Here is an 18706-nt window from a genome sequence, read left to right as displayed (position 1 = left end):
CCAAACTCCAGCAGGGCAAATAAACTCCACAGTATCACTTTCAGCATCCCTGGCAATCTGTGGCAAGTTGTGAACTCCAGAGGGCTTGGGTGGCTTCACTCCAATAGCACTGCAGGTGGTTGTAGCTCCCATGGCTTCTTGCTGGGGCCAGCTTTGCTCCCTCCTTGTAGTTTTCCTCAGATGATCCATGTTCCTGGCTTCTTAAAACTTCTGGGGTCTCCAGTGCACCTCTGGCTTCATACTCACAGCTTCATTTACTGCCTTCTCAGGGGCACACTGCCTTGACTCCCAGACCTTAATCTAGATGGGAGCCTTCCTGACCCCACAACTGTTGAATTCTGCATGCACCTAAAATCAGTACAAAGTCTAATGCCAGCTGGAGCAGTAGCCAGGTTTCCTTCTCTCTTGGCTGTAGGGTCCAGTACCTATTTACTAAATCCCAAAGAACAACTTCCCTAGGCTATTTTGGAACATGATGCTTTGGGGCTCTCTTTTCAAAGCAAAGTCTTTAATTTTTGCAATTTTGAGGCTGCAAAAGTTGGGGTCCTTCTACTTCTTGTGATACCCTCAGACCATCTTTCTACTCTCCTGTTTCCTCTCAGCAATCAAGATCTCTCTGCTCTATCTTTGCAGTCCATAGCCTCACTGAAGCTTTCTTTCTGGCCAAACTCAAAACATTTAAAATCATTCTGCTGCCTTTTTGTCCTTGATTTTCAACACAGATCTGGCTAAAAGTCCCCAACAATAGCCATGCCACTGCCTCAACATTACACTGCCTCAGATTCAGGCAAAGTCTCTGGACATAACTAAAATGCAGACAAACTTTCTGCTAAGGTATAATACACATTGTCTGGAGTCCAGCAGTCAATACAGTTTTTCTTCCCAGCAGAAACCTACTGAGTTTTGTCTTTACTAGCTTTCTGGTCTTCTGAGTTCTGATCAGAATCTCCTGCACAGTACAGCCTAAGGTGTTCCAGTGCTACTCTTTCAGCCATCAACTCCAAACTTTCTAAACTCTTTCCACAAGCCATCCTCAAAGTCTCCTGAACCATATTTTTAGGTACAATCACAGAAATGATCCCACTTTGCTGGTATAAAAATCTGTCTTAGCTACTTTTCTCATTGCTGAGACAATACCTGATGCCCAAAATTAAGGGAAGGAAGATTTATTTAGCTCACAATTTGTAGAGGTTTCAGTCTATAATTGGCCTGCTGCACGAAAGGGTGGCACATGGCAAAAGAGCAACAATTCATGGTGGCAGAAGACAGCAAGAGCAACAAGGATGGACAGACAAGATTCTTTCTGGTCCTTATATCGTATTCAGGCTATCTGCCCTAGGGTGAGTATAGCATTCTCATCCTTAATCCTAGGCAGAACTATGCCAAACAAAGAGTGGACTGATTTACACCCTTAATTCCAGCATCACACACCCTAGATTTAGCCTCCTCTGAGAACCTGTATGACTGCATAAGGCTTTCTACTTCTGAAAAACCCTATGAATACATGAGGCTTTCTACTTCTAAAAAAACCTATGACCATATGAGGCCTTGGAGGGACATCTAGACACAAACTATAAAATAAAATTATCTGTCTGAATTTAATTATGGTTGAGATAATTAGATCTATTTTTCAAACTATATTAACAGGTATACCCTTTACAGTCATTGCACACAGAAAATGCCAGATAAACATAAAATAAAGAAAGCCTGTGATTCATTCTTTAAAAACAAAAAGCATTTCTTTGAAATGAAAATCCTTACTGTTTTCAAGTAGTCTAGCTATGTACTTACCATCTCAGAAGGGCTATTCTGTATGGTAGCAGAACTCAAAAGGGTCAGAGGACAGTTCACTACCCCCTGGTGGTCATATCCAAACATCTACAAGGAACAGATTTCTACTATGGATATGAACAGTTACCCTAAGGTAGATAGCATCAATGATCACCTGGAGCCAGTTTTTAATACATGGAAAGTCCTACTTTAGGGGACAAAACATACTCTCTCAATATAGACATATAGATTAAATATCTATGTATAGATGTATAGATATAGGTAAGATATATTCTGTTAGAAGTGTAAAATAATTAGCTGGCTTCTCTATGAAATATTAACTTCATCATTCCTTTAAAACAGAAAAGAAGTTATACAACATTTTACCATCAAATGGCTTAGGAAAATAAGTTCTCTGAACTATGTATCTACAACTTTTCCGTATATATGAGATTGCTTTAAATTTTATAAGGGTTAAGATTAAATTATCAGCTCATAGTTCAACAGTTCTCTGTGTCTCTCCCTTTCTCCTTCCTTCCCTCTCTCTCGTTAGAACTATATGCATGCACCACCATACTCAGCTCTTCTGTTTTTTAATTTAGCTAAATTACTAATATTCTTTAAGTTGATATACTCTTTAATTGGAACTTATATTGTGAGAGAAATACAGCTGTTTTTCATAGCTGAAAGAAACACAGTGCAATTTACTGTTATAACACTGAAAACCATAGAAAAATTATGTCTCCAAATAGACTGAAATTAAATGGACATGAAGTCTTATCTCACAAAAATAAATGAAACAAGTACAAGGTAAAGAAAACACAATACGGTAACAAAAGACAGACATCTGGGGGAAAGATTTAGCTATAAATTGAATTAGTGCCATAGTGCAATTATGAAATTATCTCATACACAAGGACATGTTCTGATTCTGTCTGCTTGGTGGTGGTAGGAATTGAACCTAGGACTATGCTCTGCTGCTCTGCTACTAAGCTACATCCTGAGCTCCTTGTGTTTGAACTGTCTTCAAGCTGTTTTCTGTTGCCTTGTGTTCCACATGTTCAAAGATTAAATTTTCATGTATCTTCTTACAAGAGTTCTTTTTCAACTTTATTATTTCTGGAAAAGATATCAACATTCTTCTAATTTTACTCATTCAATAAGCATTTACTGAGTGCCAACTAAATGCTACTTGCAGTGGGCATCAAGATAAAACACTGTCCTTGTATTCAAGCTGCTCTCAGATAGAGATACCCATTTGCCTAAATCACTGAAACACCTTCTGTAACAGTTTTCCTGCATCCTCTCACATGTATAAGACTGCCAGACTTTTTTTTTCTGATAACCATGCTTTTTTTCTATACAAAGAATCTATCAAACCAAAATTTCACTGCTTTAAAGATCTAGATAATTACTTCCCTAAAATATATCAGTATGTACTTTTAGACTGCTGAGGATATCCTTCCATTCTTTCTGTCCTTATATACTTGTAACATTCTCTTCTTTTATTCTCCTAAATCCCATTCATTCATCAAGACCCAATGCATCCAAAATTTTCTGAGAAATCTCTATCCCATGTTTCTCTCTCCCTCCTTCCCCCTCTCTCAGCCTCTGTCTGTCTGTCTATCTGTGTCTCTCTCTCCTTTCCTGCTAGGACAAATTTTGTTCTCACTGTTCTTTATCTAGTACACTGGGGAGATCAAGTTTTTAAAAATGTAAAACTTTTTGACATATAGTGAGTTATTCTTTATGTGTTTTAAAGATTATAGAGAAGAAACTAGATTTTGAAAAGGTGAAAATTTTTTTTTGCTCTTGGGAAAAAACATATTTTATATACTGAATTGAGAGGTAAAATGTAACAATTATTTGAATGGCTTATGTACCCATTTGTCCTTTTTTAAAGGACAATTTCCTTAGATCTTTGAAACTATGTTATGGTCCAATACTGTAAATTGTTGGCTCAAAGACAGTTTTCTAAGGGTCATACAATTCTTGCCATGGAGATGGTATACAGAGGAACAGAAGAATTCTAACTAAAATATTTACTTTCTAAATTAACTCAAAATACTTTGTTTTCTGTCATTATCATTCAACTTAAAAATGTCTTGAGATTGCAAAGATGTATTTCCATAGCATATTCCCTTTGTTCATTTTTACTTATAATTTTATTAGGTTGACCCATATAGATAGCTGTTTACAGGTCAAAATGGCATTTTATATGGTTTGGTTTTATAGTACCTACTGCCTGTTCTCCAGTCAGCAAAGTGGGTCATCATACAAGAAGGATGGCTGTGAGTGCACAAATATGCAAACAGGTACTGCCATTCACTTTCAAGCAATGATCTGTTTTCCAAAACGCCACTAATACACAACTTGACATTCTCTAAACATAACTTAATGCTTATTCTCCTAGAAAGCAAAAACAATGCCAGAATTTAAATGTCATGACGAAGGTAGTATGATATGAATATGTTGTTTCTTCATTATAGTAAAAGGAACGTAACAAAATTTAGCATCCTGAACCATTTTTAAGGGTATGAGTCAGTGGCATGTGTATTCACAACATTGTACAGCCACTGCCACCATCTATTTCAGAACTTTTTCAAATTCCAAGACAATTTCATAACCTTTTAGCAACTTCCCACCCCTATCCCCTACCTCTATTCCCGGGCAATTATTATTCTACTGTTTATAAGCTTCCCTGGCAATTATTAAGCTACTTTTTATAAGCTGGATTACCCCAAGTACCTCATGTAAGTGGAACTATATAGCATTTATCTTTTTCTTTCTAGCATGATGTCCCCAAGGTTTACTCATGTTGTAGCAAGTCAAAACTTCCTTCCTTTTTTTGCAACATAAGATAAAACTGGGGCACATTAAAAAATAAGCCAACCACAGAAAACCAATACCGTATGTTCTTGCTTATATATACAAGCTATAGATGATTTCACAGAAATAGAATAGTATTCACTAGAGGCCAGGAAAGGTAGTGGAAAGACAAGATAAAACAGAGCTTAGGTAATGGGTAGCAAAAATCATTTAGATAGGGAGAATAAATTCTAGTGCTCTATAGCACAGTGAGGATAAAGTTCATAACAATTTAGTATGTATTTTAGAAGAGAGTTTGAAGGTTATAAATGTTGAAGGAGAGAGAAATGTTAATATCTTGACTTGAGCATTATAAGTTGTATATATATATATTGAATTATCACACTATCACATAAATTTTTATAATTATTATACCATGATACCTTGGTATTTTGTGCATGAGAAAAACATGAATTTTGGGGTTTGGGGGCAAAAGGTTATGTTTGTAACCTTTTTTCTGAAAATTCATGTCAAAGCCTTAATCACCTATGTGACTTGGACATGAGGCCCTTGGGAAGTAACTAGAATTTTCATCTGGGTAGGATTCTCCCCATCTTAGTTACTTTTGCTGAGACAAAATACTCAAAACCCAAAGTCAAAGGAGGAAAGGCTTATTTAGCTCACAGTTTGTAGAGACTTTAGTCAATAATCAGCTGGCCCTAAGGTACAGTGGCAGATGGTGGGTGGGGTAATGGAAAACAGCAAAAGCAGCAAGAGCAAAAGGGAAGAGTAGGCCTCCTTTCCTCCCTTATACTGTTGGCAGACTGCCCTCCCTAGGGCAGGTATGGCATTTATACTTCCAACCTCAGCACTAGATAATGAACAACTAAGGCACCTCTGAGAAGCCCGTGGGGAGCCCCCGCCCCAATGACAGCATGAGGCACTGGGGAGACATTCAGACACAAACCACAACATTTCCTAATGGATTAGTATTCTAGTAACAAGAGGGAGAGATCAGAGTTATTTCTGTGTGCTGTGTAAGGATCCTGAAAGAAGGCAGCTGTCTACAAACTAGGAAGAGGGCTCTCACTAGGAACTGAATCAGCTATCACCTTGATCTAGATGCCTCAGCCTCCACTCTGTGAGAAATAAATGTCTGTTATTTAAGCCACCTGACTAGATTTACTTTTAATAGCAACCTGAGCTGACTTATTTTGCTATTGTTGAGTTGTAGGAATTCTTTGTATATTTTTAATATCAAACCCTACTATGATTTATAATTTTTTTCCATTCCTTGTTGTATTTTCATTTTGTTGGTTGTGCCTTTTGATGTACAGAAGTATACTTATTATGGTCTTTTAAAGAGAAAAAAATAAAAACAATGATACAGAATTTCCTATCAAGAAAATAGGAAATTAACAAAGGTTAATATATGTGTATTGTTATCTTCAAAGTAGTTACCCAGATTATAAGATATAGGCATGCAAAATTGATAAGACAATATAGGCACAAATCATTCTTTTCAGTGAACTAAAAGAAATTAGTAGTACAATTATCTCAACTATCACATATGTGTATACATACTTTTTTCTTTTCCCTTCCTTTTTTTGTCCTTTCCCCCAGTTATTTTTTCCTTTTAAGCAGTTTCTTTCCTTTTCACAATATCTATTGTAGATTTTAGATCTTATTTACTCTTTCAGTTTCTTATACTAAGGAGCCAATATTATGCTTATACATGTGTTTCTTATTTATTTCACTTATGAGTATGGTCTCAAGTTGCATCCATTTACCTATAAAAGCTTAAGTTTATCCTTCTTTATAGCTGAGTAGTACTCTGTCATATAAAAATACCACACCTTTTTTATACATTCCTTGGCTGATGGACATTTGAGTTGTTTCCAAGATTTATCTATTACTTCCATTCTCACAAGTTGAGGTAAAAAAAAAAAGATTTATCTATTACAAATTGTGCTGCTATAAACATGGGTACACATATATCACTGTGGTATGATGCTTTTAATTCTTCTGGGAAAATATCCAGAAGGGGGATAGCTGGGTTTAATGGGATCTCTAATACTAGTTTTTTAAGGAATCCCACACTGATTTCCACAGTGGTTGCATCAGCATACACTCCAATCAATTTCCTTCCCTCTTGGGATCCTTTTCCCCACAGTCCCACCAACATTTGTTATTGGTTGATTTCTTGATCTTGACTATTCTTTCTAGGGTACAATCGAATCTCAGTGTTGTTTTAATTTGCATTTCATTTCTTGAGTAACCAGTGATGTTGAACATTTTTCATATATGTGACGTTTGTATTTCTTCATCTGAGAACTGTGTATTCATCTCAGCTGCTCATTTTTTCAATTCTTTTTATGTTCTAGATAGAAATCCTTTGAGGGACAGTTGGCTAAATTTTTTTTCAAACTGTGGGTTTTCTTTTCATGCTGTTGGTGATTTCTTTTGATGTGCAAATAAGATGAGATTCCAGTTGTTGATTTCTTGAAGAACTTCCCATGCAGTTTGGTTTTTGTTCATGAACTCTCTGCCTAATCCTATGTATTCAAGACTTTCTAGTAGATTTAATGTTTTTGTTTTAATATTTAGATCTTTGGTCCATTTTGACTTTAGTGCATGGTGACAGACATGGATCTAGTTTTAGTAGAAGCATTAAATTTTTATGTGGTCTAATTTATCAATTTTTTTCTTATTGTTATCCGTGAACACTGGTTTTTAGAGGCATGGTTGGTTGAATTATATTTAAAGATTGTTTTACTTAAGACTTTCTCAGCAAATGACATTGGTTAAACTAAGAAATTATTAAAGCAATGTCTTTTTAAATTTCCTAAAATTGGCTTTTAGTTTTAATGTTCTGATGTTTCCTATTTAGTCTTCTTGCATCAACCACATATGAACCCACAAACTGACAAGACGATTTTAGGCACATTTAGTGAAAGAACTCATTGCTGATTTATTTTGTGGTAAATGACAAAACTGCCAGAATAATCTTTAGTATCCAAATATTCAAAAAAAGTCAGCTTCTTAATAAATCATTTAGCTATAGAGGGCATTTTAAGAAAATTTTTTATTTTGAGTCAAACTAAAGCCATTAAACTTAGAAGTAATGTTACAACACACTGAATATAAGAAATTATAACTGGCTACCAATTATTTTTTTTTTAAAAAATGGGTGCTGTTAGGTTTTTCCATATTTCTTATTTCTTTAAATGATCTTGCTTGTGAACAGTTTACAGAAATCTTTTGCTGGTCATATTACTGACTTATTGCCAACAATTTTTTTTTTGTCTTTTTTTCATTTTTATCGGTACCAGGGATCGAACTCACGACTGCCTGCTTGCAAGGCAGGTACTTATGCCGCTGAGCGAAATCCCCAGCCCCTATTGCCAACGATTTTAAAAACAAGTCTTTATACCTCTTAATGGTTGACAGTTCAGTGGAGTGAATCAGAGATTGGACCTTTGCCTCATTCTTATGTAACTATCTTAATGGATCCCAAGTTAACATGTAACACATTGAATTAACCCAGAAATCTTTAAATCTGATTTACTAAATTTAAGAATCCCTTTGAAATCTTTTTTCATTCTAATGGGAATAAGGGTATGACGTCCATGGTAAAATTTTTATTGAATTTCTACCTTCTAGTCCAATGAAAAAGAAAGACAACTCGCTGTCATATCTTTACTAATACAAGTGAGAAATTAAACTTTCAACCAAAATTTATGTGATAACTAAGACAAAATATGACTACCTCAGGTACTGATGAAAAATAACTATTTTTATTTGACCTTATAGTCTATAAGAGGAAGGTATATGGTATATCAACAAATACCTGATAATTGATCATTAAGGAAGCATTCCCTTTAGCCAGTTTCTTACAATGAGCAAGCTTATTGTTTCCATTTCTTGTGTCATTTGGATGGGTCATTAATGAGTTCAGAGGATACAAATTTGGTTAACATTTAAATGACCATCTAGAAGTTATCATGGATCTTTCTTGGACAGAGTTGCTTTTAAAAATCACATTAATAAGACAATAGAAATTTGTTCTTTTGCAGTTCTGGTTTTGGGGATTGAATCCAGGCCCTTGTGCATGCTAAACAAGTTCTGTAGAGCTGCACATTTGCCCCAGAAGTGTTATTTTATATTTTCTAGATTTGTTTCATAATTTTTTATTGGTAGGGGGTATTAATAACGTTAATAACAAGCCCACTATTCTGTCAAGGGTGTGTGTGTGTGTGTGTGTGTGTGTGTGTGCGCGCGCATTGCATTTTAAAAGACTGGGTAGGTTATCCAGTATACCCTTTGCATAAGTACAAAATGAAATTCTTAATCTGTAAGATTTGCCAAAATCTATAAAAACATATGATAATTATAAATATAAAGCTGAAGTTAGGCATAGTGATTCATGCCTGTAATTCCACTACTTGGAATGCTGAGGCAGGAGCATTGCTGTGAATTCAAGATCAGCCTACACTATACAGAGAAACTGTCTCAAACCAAACTAAGCCACATCAACCCAACCCAACTCAACAGAACCCAACCCAACCCAACCCAGCCTCTGAAGGCAGAAATGGTCTCTGGTTGATATTTTCCTAAAAAGTAAGGACAACTTGTTTCTTTATCACCCAAGGTAATTCCTTACAGAGAGGTGAAAACTAAGTCAAAAATGTGTTTCTGAAACTTTTTTTTGGGAGAGGGGTGCTGGGGATTGACTTCATGGATTTCCCCCCATAAATACAAAACAAAATTTATTATTTCTCAGAACACTAGGTAGGTACAATTCATGTCCTAACCCAGGGCCTTGAACAAGCTAAACAAGCACTCTACTACTGAGTCTGCATCCTTTTTAAAAAGCAATCTACTGTTTAAAAGTTTTCTACATCAGTCAGTGTATTCCTGAAGCAGTCTCATTTTTGAAAGAATAATGAAGCATCTTGGAAAACCAAGATTAAGCTAATCTGACAATACTGAAAAAGATTTCAAAGTAAGCATGAAAGCACTGAGGATGTAATGAAAAGACATACCTTCTGGGCTGTGATCGGCATTCCTCCTCCCCACTGTCTGCTTCCTGAAATAGAGATAGAAAATGAAAATTAAAACCTGAAGTCTCATATCACAATATAACTAGTGGAATTTTACCAAGCTTTATATGTGTAAGTATATCACTCATGTTGTTATGCATTTAAACTAAAGTCGTTCCATAAAAAGTGATTTCTACCAACCCAGGACAGAAGTAGGAGGAGAGAATCTCAAATAATATGTGAACTGTCAGAAACTATTTTCTCTAGTTTATCAAGCCATCCCCATCTACTTCTAGGTAATTTCGTCTATATTCTTGGGCAGCCACAGCCAGCAGTATAACAGTAAAATTTATTCCTAAATAAAACAAGATCAACAGTTCACAAATATTTTATTGCTAACAAAAATGCTACTTATTAAAACAATCACTTCTGAAAACTAACTGAATATATTATGCTACTCTTACGCTACTTCCACTCCAAAATAAATGGGAACTCTAAGTATCAACAACAAATCTCATCAAGATGCTCTAGGATTCTGACCCCAAAGAACAATCTAAGCAATGAGCACAACTTCTGAGTGCTTATGACCAAATCACCAACACCACCAACATAATGGTTACCACTTCCTACGCACTTATAACATGCTAAGCACTGTGCACAGCACTGTAAGTGCACTGTCCTACTTATTCTCCATAAATTCAGAGGGTAGATGGACGCACCATGTTTTTTTTTTATTCGAATGTGTACACAACAAAGACAAATCAGTGTAATAAAACACTGAATCACACTTTAAGTATAATTTTTTGGTCTTATTTCCCAAGATGGGCTCTTGCTATGCAGTTCAGACGGGCTTCAAATTCACATCCTACTGCCTCAACCTCTTGAGTGCTAGAATTATGTATTACCATGCCTGGCCACAACTTTCGTATTTTTAGTAGGAGTAAACTAATAGTCTTATAATTTATGCCAACTTAAACTCAATGAATGTTTTACAGATAAAATTAACAAAAAGCAAATAAGTTGCCCAAGCAAACCCATGTGATAAAACTAGAATGAAAGCCAACAATATACTGCCTCCTAACCTATTGAAAACCATATACTTCTCCCTGACTTTGGTCAGCAATTAGTATACATTACTGTGTTATATATACAGCTTTTCCCAGAGATGACACTGACATGAAGGAAAAGTGAGAGGAGATGACTGACTGCGTGATACTGAGAGGCTAATTTTTATTTTAAATTTGTTCTCTAAATTTTGTATTTCTTCTTCCATCACGTATGTCTTAACGAGCAGACACAGAAGTAGGAGACAATCTCAATACGTGCACTGTCAGCCAATGAGTCACCAATATTCCTAGTTTATAAAGGCATCTCCATCTACTTCTAGATAATTTTGTCTATATTTTTGGGCAGTTACAGCCAGCACTATAATTTTTTCTCTGTTATTCCCAACATTGATTTTAAGGATGCCTGTTATTTTCTCCACAGAGAATACCACAAAGATTCTACTCCCAGAGGAAGTACAGGTGTAAAGTGTTATAGTGCTTGTAGAGAGATTTTAGGTTCAAAAGGAATGCCCTTTATGAAATCAAAAAAGGTGCTAAAATAGAAATGACTGTTTCTGGAATCAACAGTGAGAACCTGAAAGAATGAAAATAAAAGATTCAGATGAGCAAATATAAATTTTGTTTTTGTGCCCAAGAAAATTCTAATACATAGAAATTATTTCCTGGGGTATAATTTAACAAATAGTGCTTCATTGTTGTTATTACTGGTCAACAGATCTCAGGTTCTGATGTAATCTTATCACATTATTTTTTACAGTACAAAGTGTTATATAATGAAGAAAGTATGTAACATATATTTAAATTACTGAGGTACAATAATAAAGTAAAAACCTGTAAGCAGCATTCCACCCAAGAACTGGAAGAGTATCAATAACTGTACTTAATTCCCACTTCTGTCCTATACCTGTGATGTGACTACCATCCTGAAGTTCACAATTTTCTTGCCTTTACTCATTTTATTAGAAATTTCAAACATACTGCAAAGTTGAAAGACCTCATCGTGAGCCTATATGATTGGATTCTACCATTGGTATTTTCTATACTTGTTTTATCATATGATATCTACTCATTCTCTCTGTCCATCCCTCAATTCATTTATTCTTTGGATATATTTCAACATAAAATCCTGAGACAAGAACACTTTCCCTTAAATGTATATACAACTATATTTCTTTTTTCTTTAAGTTCAAATATATGTACACCGAAATGTATAAATTTTAAGTGCACCATCCCATGAATTTTGACAAATGCATATACCTCTGTAACTCAAACTGCTATCAAAATATAGAATAGTTTAATCACTTTAAAAAGTTTTCTTCTGTTCCTTCCCAGTCAATGTCACCCATATTCAGAAGCAATCACTGTTTGGATTTTTCTTTTTCTTTTTTTTTTTTTTTTTTGTCTTTTTCATTTTTATCGGGACCAGGGTTCGAACTCACGACTACCTGCTTTCAAGGCAGGTGCTTATGCCGCTGAGCTAAATCCCCAGCCCTGTTTGGATTTTTCCACTACAATTTTTCCATCAAAAATTAGTACATTAAAAAAGGATTATAAAAAAGAAAAAATCAGTACATGACATATAATCCTACTTATATGATTCCAATGTTCGTTAAATGGTATCATACAATATATACTCTTTACCAGAAGGCTTTTTTCACTCAGCACTCTATTTCTGAGACTCAGCCATGCTGTTGCAATAAACAGTACCACAGCCTTTTTTTTTTTTTTTTGTCTTTTTCTTTTTCATCGGTACCAGGGATCGAACTCACGACTGCCTGCTTGCAAGGCAGGCGCTTATGCCGCTGAGCTAAATCCCCAGCACCTGCACAGTCTTTTTTATTACTGAGAATTTTATCATATGGATATACTGCAGTTTATTTATTCTCCTACTCCTAGGTACACATAGGTAGTTTGAGTTTTTTCTCTTATGAATAAAGACACTATATAAAAATCATTTTGCAGAATTTTCCTTTTCTTCCCTTTTCCTTTTTTGTGGCCACATATTTTTATTTCTTTAGGTTATAGGTTATACATTTATAGTTTTTTTATAAAACATTGCCAGGCCTTTTTCCAAAATGTTCACACCACCTTATACTGTCATTAACAATGCATGCGTTACAATTGAAGTTTAATTAGCAATTTTGCTTCTGTGGTTATTGTTTGTATTCTCAGAAACCTTTGCCTACCTTTAGTTATAACAACACTTTACCATATTTTCTTACAAAAGCATTGTGGGTTATAGATAATGTCTATGATTCATATTAAATATTTGTATATAGTATAAGATAGAGGTACAAGTTCACTTTTTCCTATATGAATAAATATCCAGTCTTAAAATACTGTTTGGAAGTACCTTCCTTTTTTCATTGTATTATTTGGTTTGTTTGTAAGAAATCAATCAACAGTGCAAAGGTTACGATCTGAAATGTTCACCCAAAAGCTTGCACGTTGAGGGCTTGTCCCCAGTGTTGCCAAGTTCAGAGGTGGGATTGTTAGAAAGTGAATTTATCAGGAAGGCTCTGATATCATAAGGGGTTCACCCACTGATGGGCTCATAACTGAATGGACTCTTGGGAGATGGTGGAAAATTTAGGATGGAGGTGGGTCCTAGAGGGGAAGAACATATACTGGTCCCATCTCTCTCTCTCTTTTCCTCCCTCCCTTACTCTGTTTCATGGCCACCATGAGATGAGATGCTCTTCTGCTATAATGCTCTGCCTTACCCCAAGCCCTTAACAATGGGCCCAGCCATCCATAGAGAGAAATGTCTAAAACCATGAGTGGAAATAGTTTTCCTCTTTTAAATTGATTTTTCTCAGGTATTTTCTAATAACATAAAGCTAGCTAACACAGGTGGTCTAAGTAAAGGCTGATTTCTGTCTTCTTTACATAGTTCCATAGATCAACTGTCAATAATTATGCCAGTACCATGCCAACTCAATGTTTGAAATTTATAGAAAGTTTTGAAAGAAATATAAATCCTTTAATTCATTTCTCTTTTTCAAAGTTGCTTTATCTCCAGTAAGACTATTAGTTTTCATGTGTACTTTTTCTGATATTAATATAGCTACCCTAGACTTATGCTCATTGTTTTCAAGACAAATTTTAAATTTTCTTTGTTGTTTTAAAAAATGTCTCCTACAGACAAAATTTAATTAGATCATACTACATGTTATCCATTGTGACAATATTTGTCTCTTTAGTGTTTCTTCCATAGCTTCTAATGTAATTATTGATATAATTGGATTTGAGTCTATGTTACTATTATTTTATTTGTTGCTGGTATTTTATTCCTCTCTTCTTTTTATGGTTTCTTTTGTATAATTTATTTCTTAGAATTTCATTTTAATTTACTATTAGTTTGCTTATTTTTATTTCTTCACTTAAAATTAGACAACTATAGTTTTATTATATTAGGTTTAATTGTTTGGGGGCTTTTAAAAATTGTATTGTACTATGTGTTATATTCCCAAAATGCTTTTTAAAAACTTAACATTATGCGAACAAGATCCATATATTTATTACACGTAGCTCTAGTTCACTTATTTTTACTTGAGAATCCACAGATTCTATTTTTGTGAATTGTATCAATTACTCTTTCTCCTTAGATAGGGGGTTATGCATTCTCTCATATGTTTATGGGCTGTTACAAGTTTCATACAATTGCCCTCATTCCTAAAATGAGCATATCAAAAAGGATACTTCCAATTATTTTCAGCTCTTTGGTGGCTTTTTCTATTAATGAGAAATTATGATGGCAGTAAAGAAGGGAAAACCATCTATATCCTTGATGTTTTCTTATACGGCACAAATGGCCAAAACGTGTTATGCCTACAAGGATTAACTAATGTTTATTGAGCATCACTATATGCCAAATACTTTATGTATTTTTTCATTTAATGCATACCACAACCCTATGGAACCATCACAGAACTAATGAGTGGTAAAGTCAGTATTTGAACCAGGTAAGTCTTCCTATCTGCTATAACTAACTGCATCTACACTAATAATTTGATTTTATATTTCAAGTTGGGAGGTGAGGGAGAGCTGAAGAAGAAAGCATATCTTTTCAAGTAAAATAATATCCTTTGCACTTTTCCTCTTTGACTTCACAAGTTAAAGTTGTGTTGAAAGAGTGGGAAAGTCTTTTGGCATGCAAATAAGTATTTCTAATACAAGATATCCAAATACAGTTAACTTTTTTCATAATGTTTTAACAGCTGGGCAAGTAAATCTTCTGCTTCCCTTTCAATTTACTTGTAACAATAAATACAAGGGTAAGGAAAGGAGGTAGGAAATATTTTATATATGAAGGTATTTATAGGTCTCAAGGTAAAATGGATATAAAAGAAATGAAGAAAATGTTTAAGTTTATTTCAGTACAATTTAATGTCAGAAATGCAAAGATACAACACTGTTTATATAATAAGAATATCAGGTAGTAGTTTTATCTTGACGAATGGTGTTCAAATGATAGCTGAAGAATGCTTACCATTTTAACAAGTGCAGATACAAGATACAACCACCTACTCTGTTACATAACTTCACACATTTGTTACTAAAAATGCCAAATAGTTAGCTTTTCACAATATTAGAAATTATCAGGAAAGTCAAATGTGGTGGCACACACCTATAATCCTAGCACTCATGAGGTTGAGGTAGTAGGATCACCATAAGTTGGAGGCCAGCCTGGGCTACCTAAGTGAGTTCAAGGCCAGCCCTTACTACATAGTAACACCCTGCTTCAAACAAGAAAAAAAGAAAAGAAAAAAATACCAGGAGGAAAAAAATGTAGCTCTTAGATTCTCAGAATACAGAATAATTTATGTATAGTCATGAATTAAATGACTAAAAACATTTTGTTGATTTTCCTATAGTCTAATTTCCAGAGCCCTATTGTTACATACAGTATATTAATATTAATTTGACCAAGAAAGAATATCCTATGACTCTTTAGAGGCACATTTAACTTTAGGATGTTTAGGAACCACTAAGTTTAGTTGGCAGATTGATGCACTATTATTAACCCACTTAACACCTTAGCATAAAGGTAGGTCACTACATAAAAGATGTTCTTTTGGATATAAATGGCTATGCATTTTCAGTTAGTGAGGATTCTATGCCAGTTACATTTCAGCTTTAGTGAATGAAAGAATAGTTTTTATTGCTCAGGAGGTGGCCTAAAACTAAGATCTGGAAGTAATACCTTAGACTATCTTTTTTCTTTAAAGAATCATTCACTTGTTCTCATTTATACATTCATTCATCCTTCACTGACTACTTATGTTTTAGTATCAGGGGTTAAATGTAAACAAAACTTCTTATCCTTGGATAGTTCATACAGCAATGGGTAGTTTCATAGAATTGTAAGGATAATGCATTTAGGCTGCAGCAGAAACTTGTGCAAAACACTATAGAAGAAACAAAGGAGGACATAACCAGCTGGGGTTGGGAAATGCTGCACAGGAATTAATTTTTAGACTGGGCTTGAACTAATTGGGTTTTGTCTGATGGAAAGTAACAGTACATATTCTAAGGAAAAGACTACCACAGAGGGAAGAGAATGGCAGGGTGACAGTGTGATAAACTGGGGAAGAGTGAGAAGTTGTGGATTGCCAGAATAAAGGTTTTAGCATGTTGGGGTGAGGCTATCAAGCAAACTTCATGCATTTTATGGAATCAAAAAAGACCCATAAGAGCCAAACAAATGCTGGGCAAAATAGCAAAGTGGTAGTATCTCAATACTAGATTTCAAGTTATTCTACAAAAGCCTGAGTAATCAAAACATGGTACTGGCATGAAAACAGACATATAGGCTAATGGAATAGAACAGAAGACACAGAAACAAGCCCATAAAATTATAGCAGGTTTTTGGGGTAAAAAACATACTCTGGAGAAAAAAAAAAACCAGCCTCTTTAACAAATGGTGCTGCGAAAACTGGATATTCACTTGTAAAAGACTGAAAATGGATTCCTATCTCTCACCATGAACTAAAATCAAATAAAAATCGATCAAAGACCTAGATATAAAACCAGAAACAGTGAAATTGCTGGAAGATAACATAGGAGAAACTGTTGAAGTTATAGGCACAGTCAAAGTCTTCCTGAATAGGACTCCAGAGGCAACATTAGCAAGAATCAACAAACAAGACTGCATCAGATAAAAAGTTTCTAAACAACAAAAGAAACAGCAGAAAGCCTACACAATGAGAGAAAATCTTTGCCAGCTACTTTTCTAACAGAGGATTAGTATCTAGAATATATGAAGAATTTAATTGACCCCTAAAATCAACACAATGAAAAATGTAGGGCAAATGAACTGAATAGGCATTTCTCAAAAATACAAATGGTCAATTAAGTGTATGAGAAAATGTTCAACATCTTTAGCTATTAAAGAAATACAAATAAAAATCATATTAAGATTTTATCTCACCCTACTTCAGATTCATACAAAAGATGATGAATACTGGCAAGGCTGTGGGGGAAAAGGAACCTCCCTCCCTTACATGTGGGAATGTAACCTAGCACAATCACTGTGATGCTACTGCCATTGACAGTTATGCTTTTATGACAGTTGATTGACTGTGCCAATTTGAGAAGTTTCGTTAAGAGAAGTTTATATCAGCTCAGCAATTCCACATGCTAGGGCGATCTATCACATACCCATCGGCCTCCTGATACTGACACTGCAGAGAGCTCCAGAGCTTGGATTGAATGAATCCTTAGTTCTTCAATGTGCAGACAGACCCTCTGCATGCTTTCTCATTTGACTCTGTGGGTGGCTACTGTAAGCCAAATCTTATAAATTCTTACACATTTGTATATCTTGTATTGTATCTATTTCTCTAATAGAAAACTGATACAACCACCATGTTAATTAGTATAGAGATCCTCAAAAAGTAAAAAGAAATGCCTTTTCAACCAACTATACTACTTTTGGAAGAATTGAAGTCAATATTCTATAGTGATACATGAATATTCATGTGTATAGTGGCATAATTCACAATAGTTGGCTTGTCAGAACAGACTAGATATCCATCAACAAATGGATGGATAAAGAAAATGTGATATATATACACTATGGAATATAACTTAGCCATAAAGAAAAATGAACTTGTCATTTGCAGAAAAACAGAATTTTTTGTGTGTAAAAAACAGAGTTAGAGACCATCACATTACTTTAAAAAAGCCAGACTCATAAACTTATATCCTGTATGTTTTCTTTTATATAAAAAACTTTTAATAAAAGGTAGAATTTTGGAGATGGAGAAAGAGGTCAGAGGGAAAAGGAGAAAAGGAAGGGGAAGCAGTAAGAGAGTAAATGATCAAGATGCGTTAAACACATGTACCAGTTTACCAAATGAACCCAACTATTCTGTATTACCAACATGCCTAAGTAAATAAATAAATGAAAATAAAATTATTAAATTCAGGGGGGAAATCTCCATGACTCATATATAGATACACACTTACCTCTAAGGGAGATCATAGGTGGACTGAAGATTAATGATGTGCTGGAGCTGACTAAATTGCAATATTTAACAATTGTAAGGTTTTTAGGATTCACATTGGTAACTTGAAACTGGCTGCAATTGGAAAGTTTATTAGTGAAATCAGCAATGCTACAAATCCTGCCCAGAGCACAGATTTTAAAAAATTCACCAGCACACTACAAATCTACACATTTAAAAAGCTCCATAATAAACTGATAAACAGTCAAAACTTAAAACTTCTGTTTTAAAGGGAAATTAAAACAAACAAACAACAACCACAACAAAAAACAAGGAAACATGGCTTCTATTCCCTTAAGGTGATATGCTAGGTACAAGAGTTTTTATCTTGCTAGGAAGTCAACTAAGTGACACATGCTAAGCACACATTCTATTAAGATATGTAGGTCTAGCTGTTCTCTAAACTTTGATTTAAAACTTTTAACTATGTTGTTAGTGCCACCCTTGAGACAGTGCTTACATGCTCCTTTTGTTTCTATCATTTGTTTCCTTGATTGTTTGTAGTGCG

The 18706-nt window shown here is 34.7% G+C and overlaps 1 protein-coding gene across 3 annotated transcripts in view; it reads right to left on the bottom strand.

The window, feature by feature from the left end:
• Ssh2 (slingshot protein phosphatase 2) overlaps positions 1-18706 on the bottom strand; it is a 245482-nt gene that overhangs the window by 147260 nt on the left and 79516 nt on the right. For all 3 annotated transcript variants that reach the window (XM_013152202.3, XM_013152201.3, XM_063251110.1), the window contains one exon: positions 9624-9667. In XM_013152202.3, coding sequence (XP_013007656.2) covers positions 9624-9667 — 44 coding nt within the window. The remainder of the gene's footprint in view (positions 1-9623; positions 9668-18706) is intronic.

This window comes from Cavia porcellus, unplaced genomic scaffold (genome assembly GCF_034190915.1).
Source record: "Cavia porcellus strain 051 isolate PalLab524CR breed Dunkin Hartley unplaced genomic scaffold, mCavPor4.1 scaffold_6, whole genome shotgun sequence".
Taxonomy (NCBI): Eukaryota; Metazoa; Chordata; class Mammalia; order Rodentia; family Caviidae; genus Cavia; species Cavia porcellus.
The sequence above is the reverse complement of the archived record's forward strand: the minus strand, read 5'-3'. Positions and strand labels throughout refer to the sequence as shown.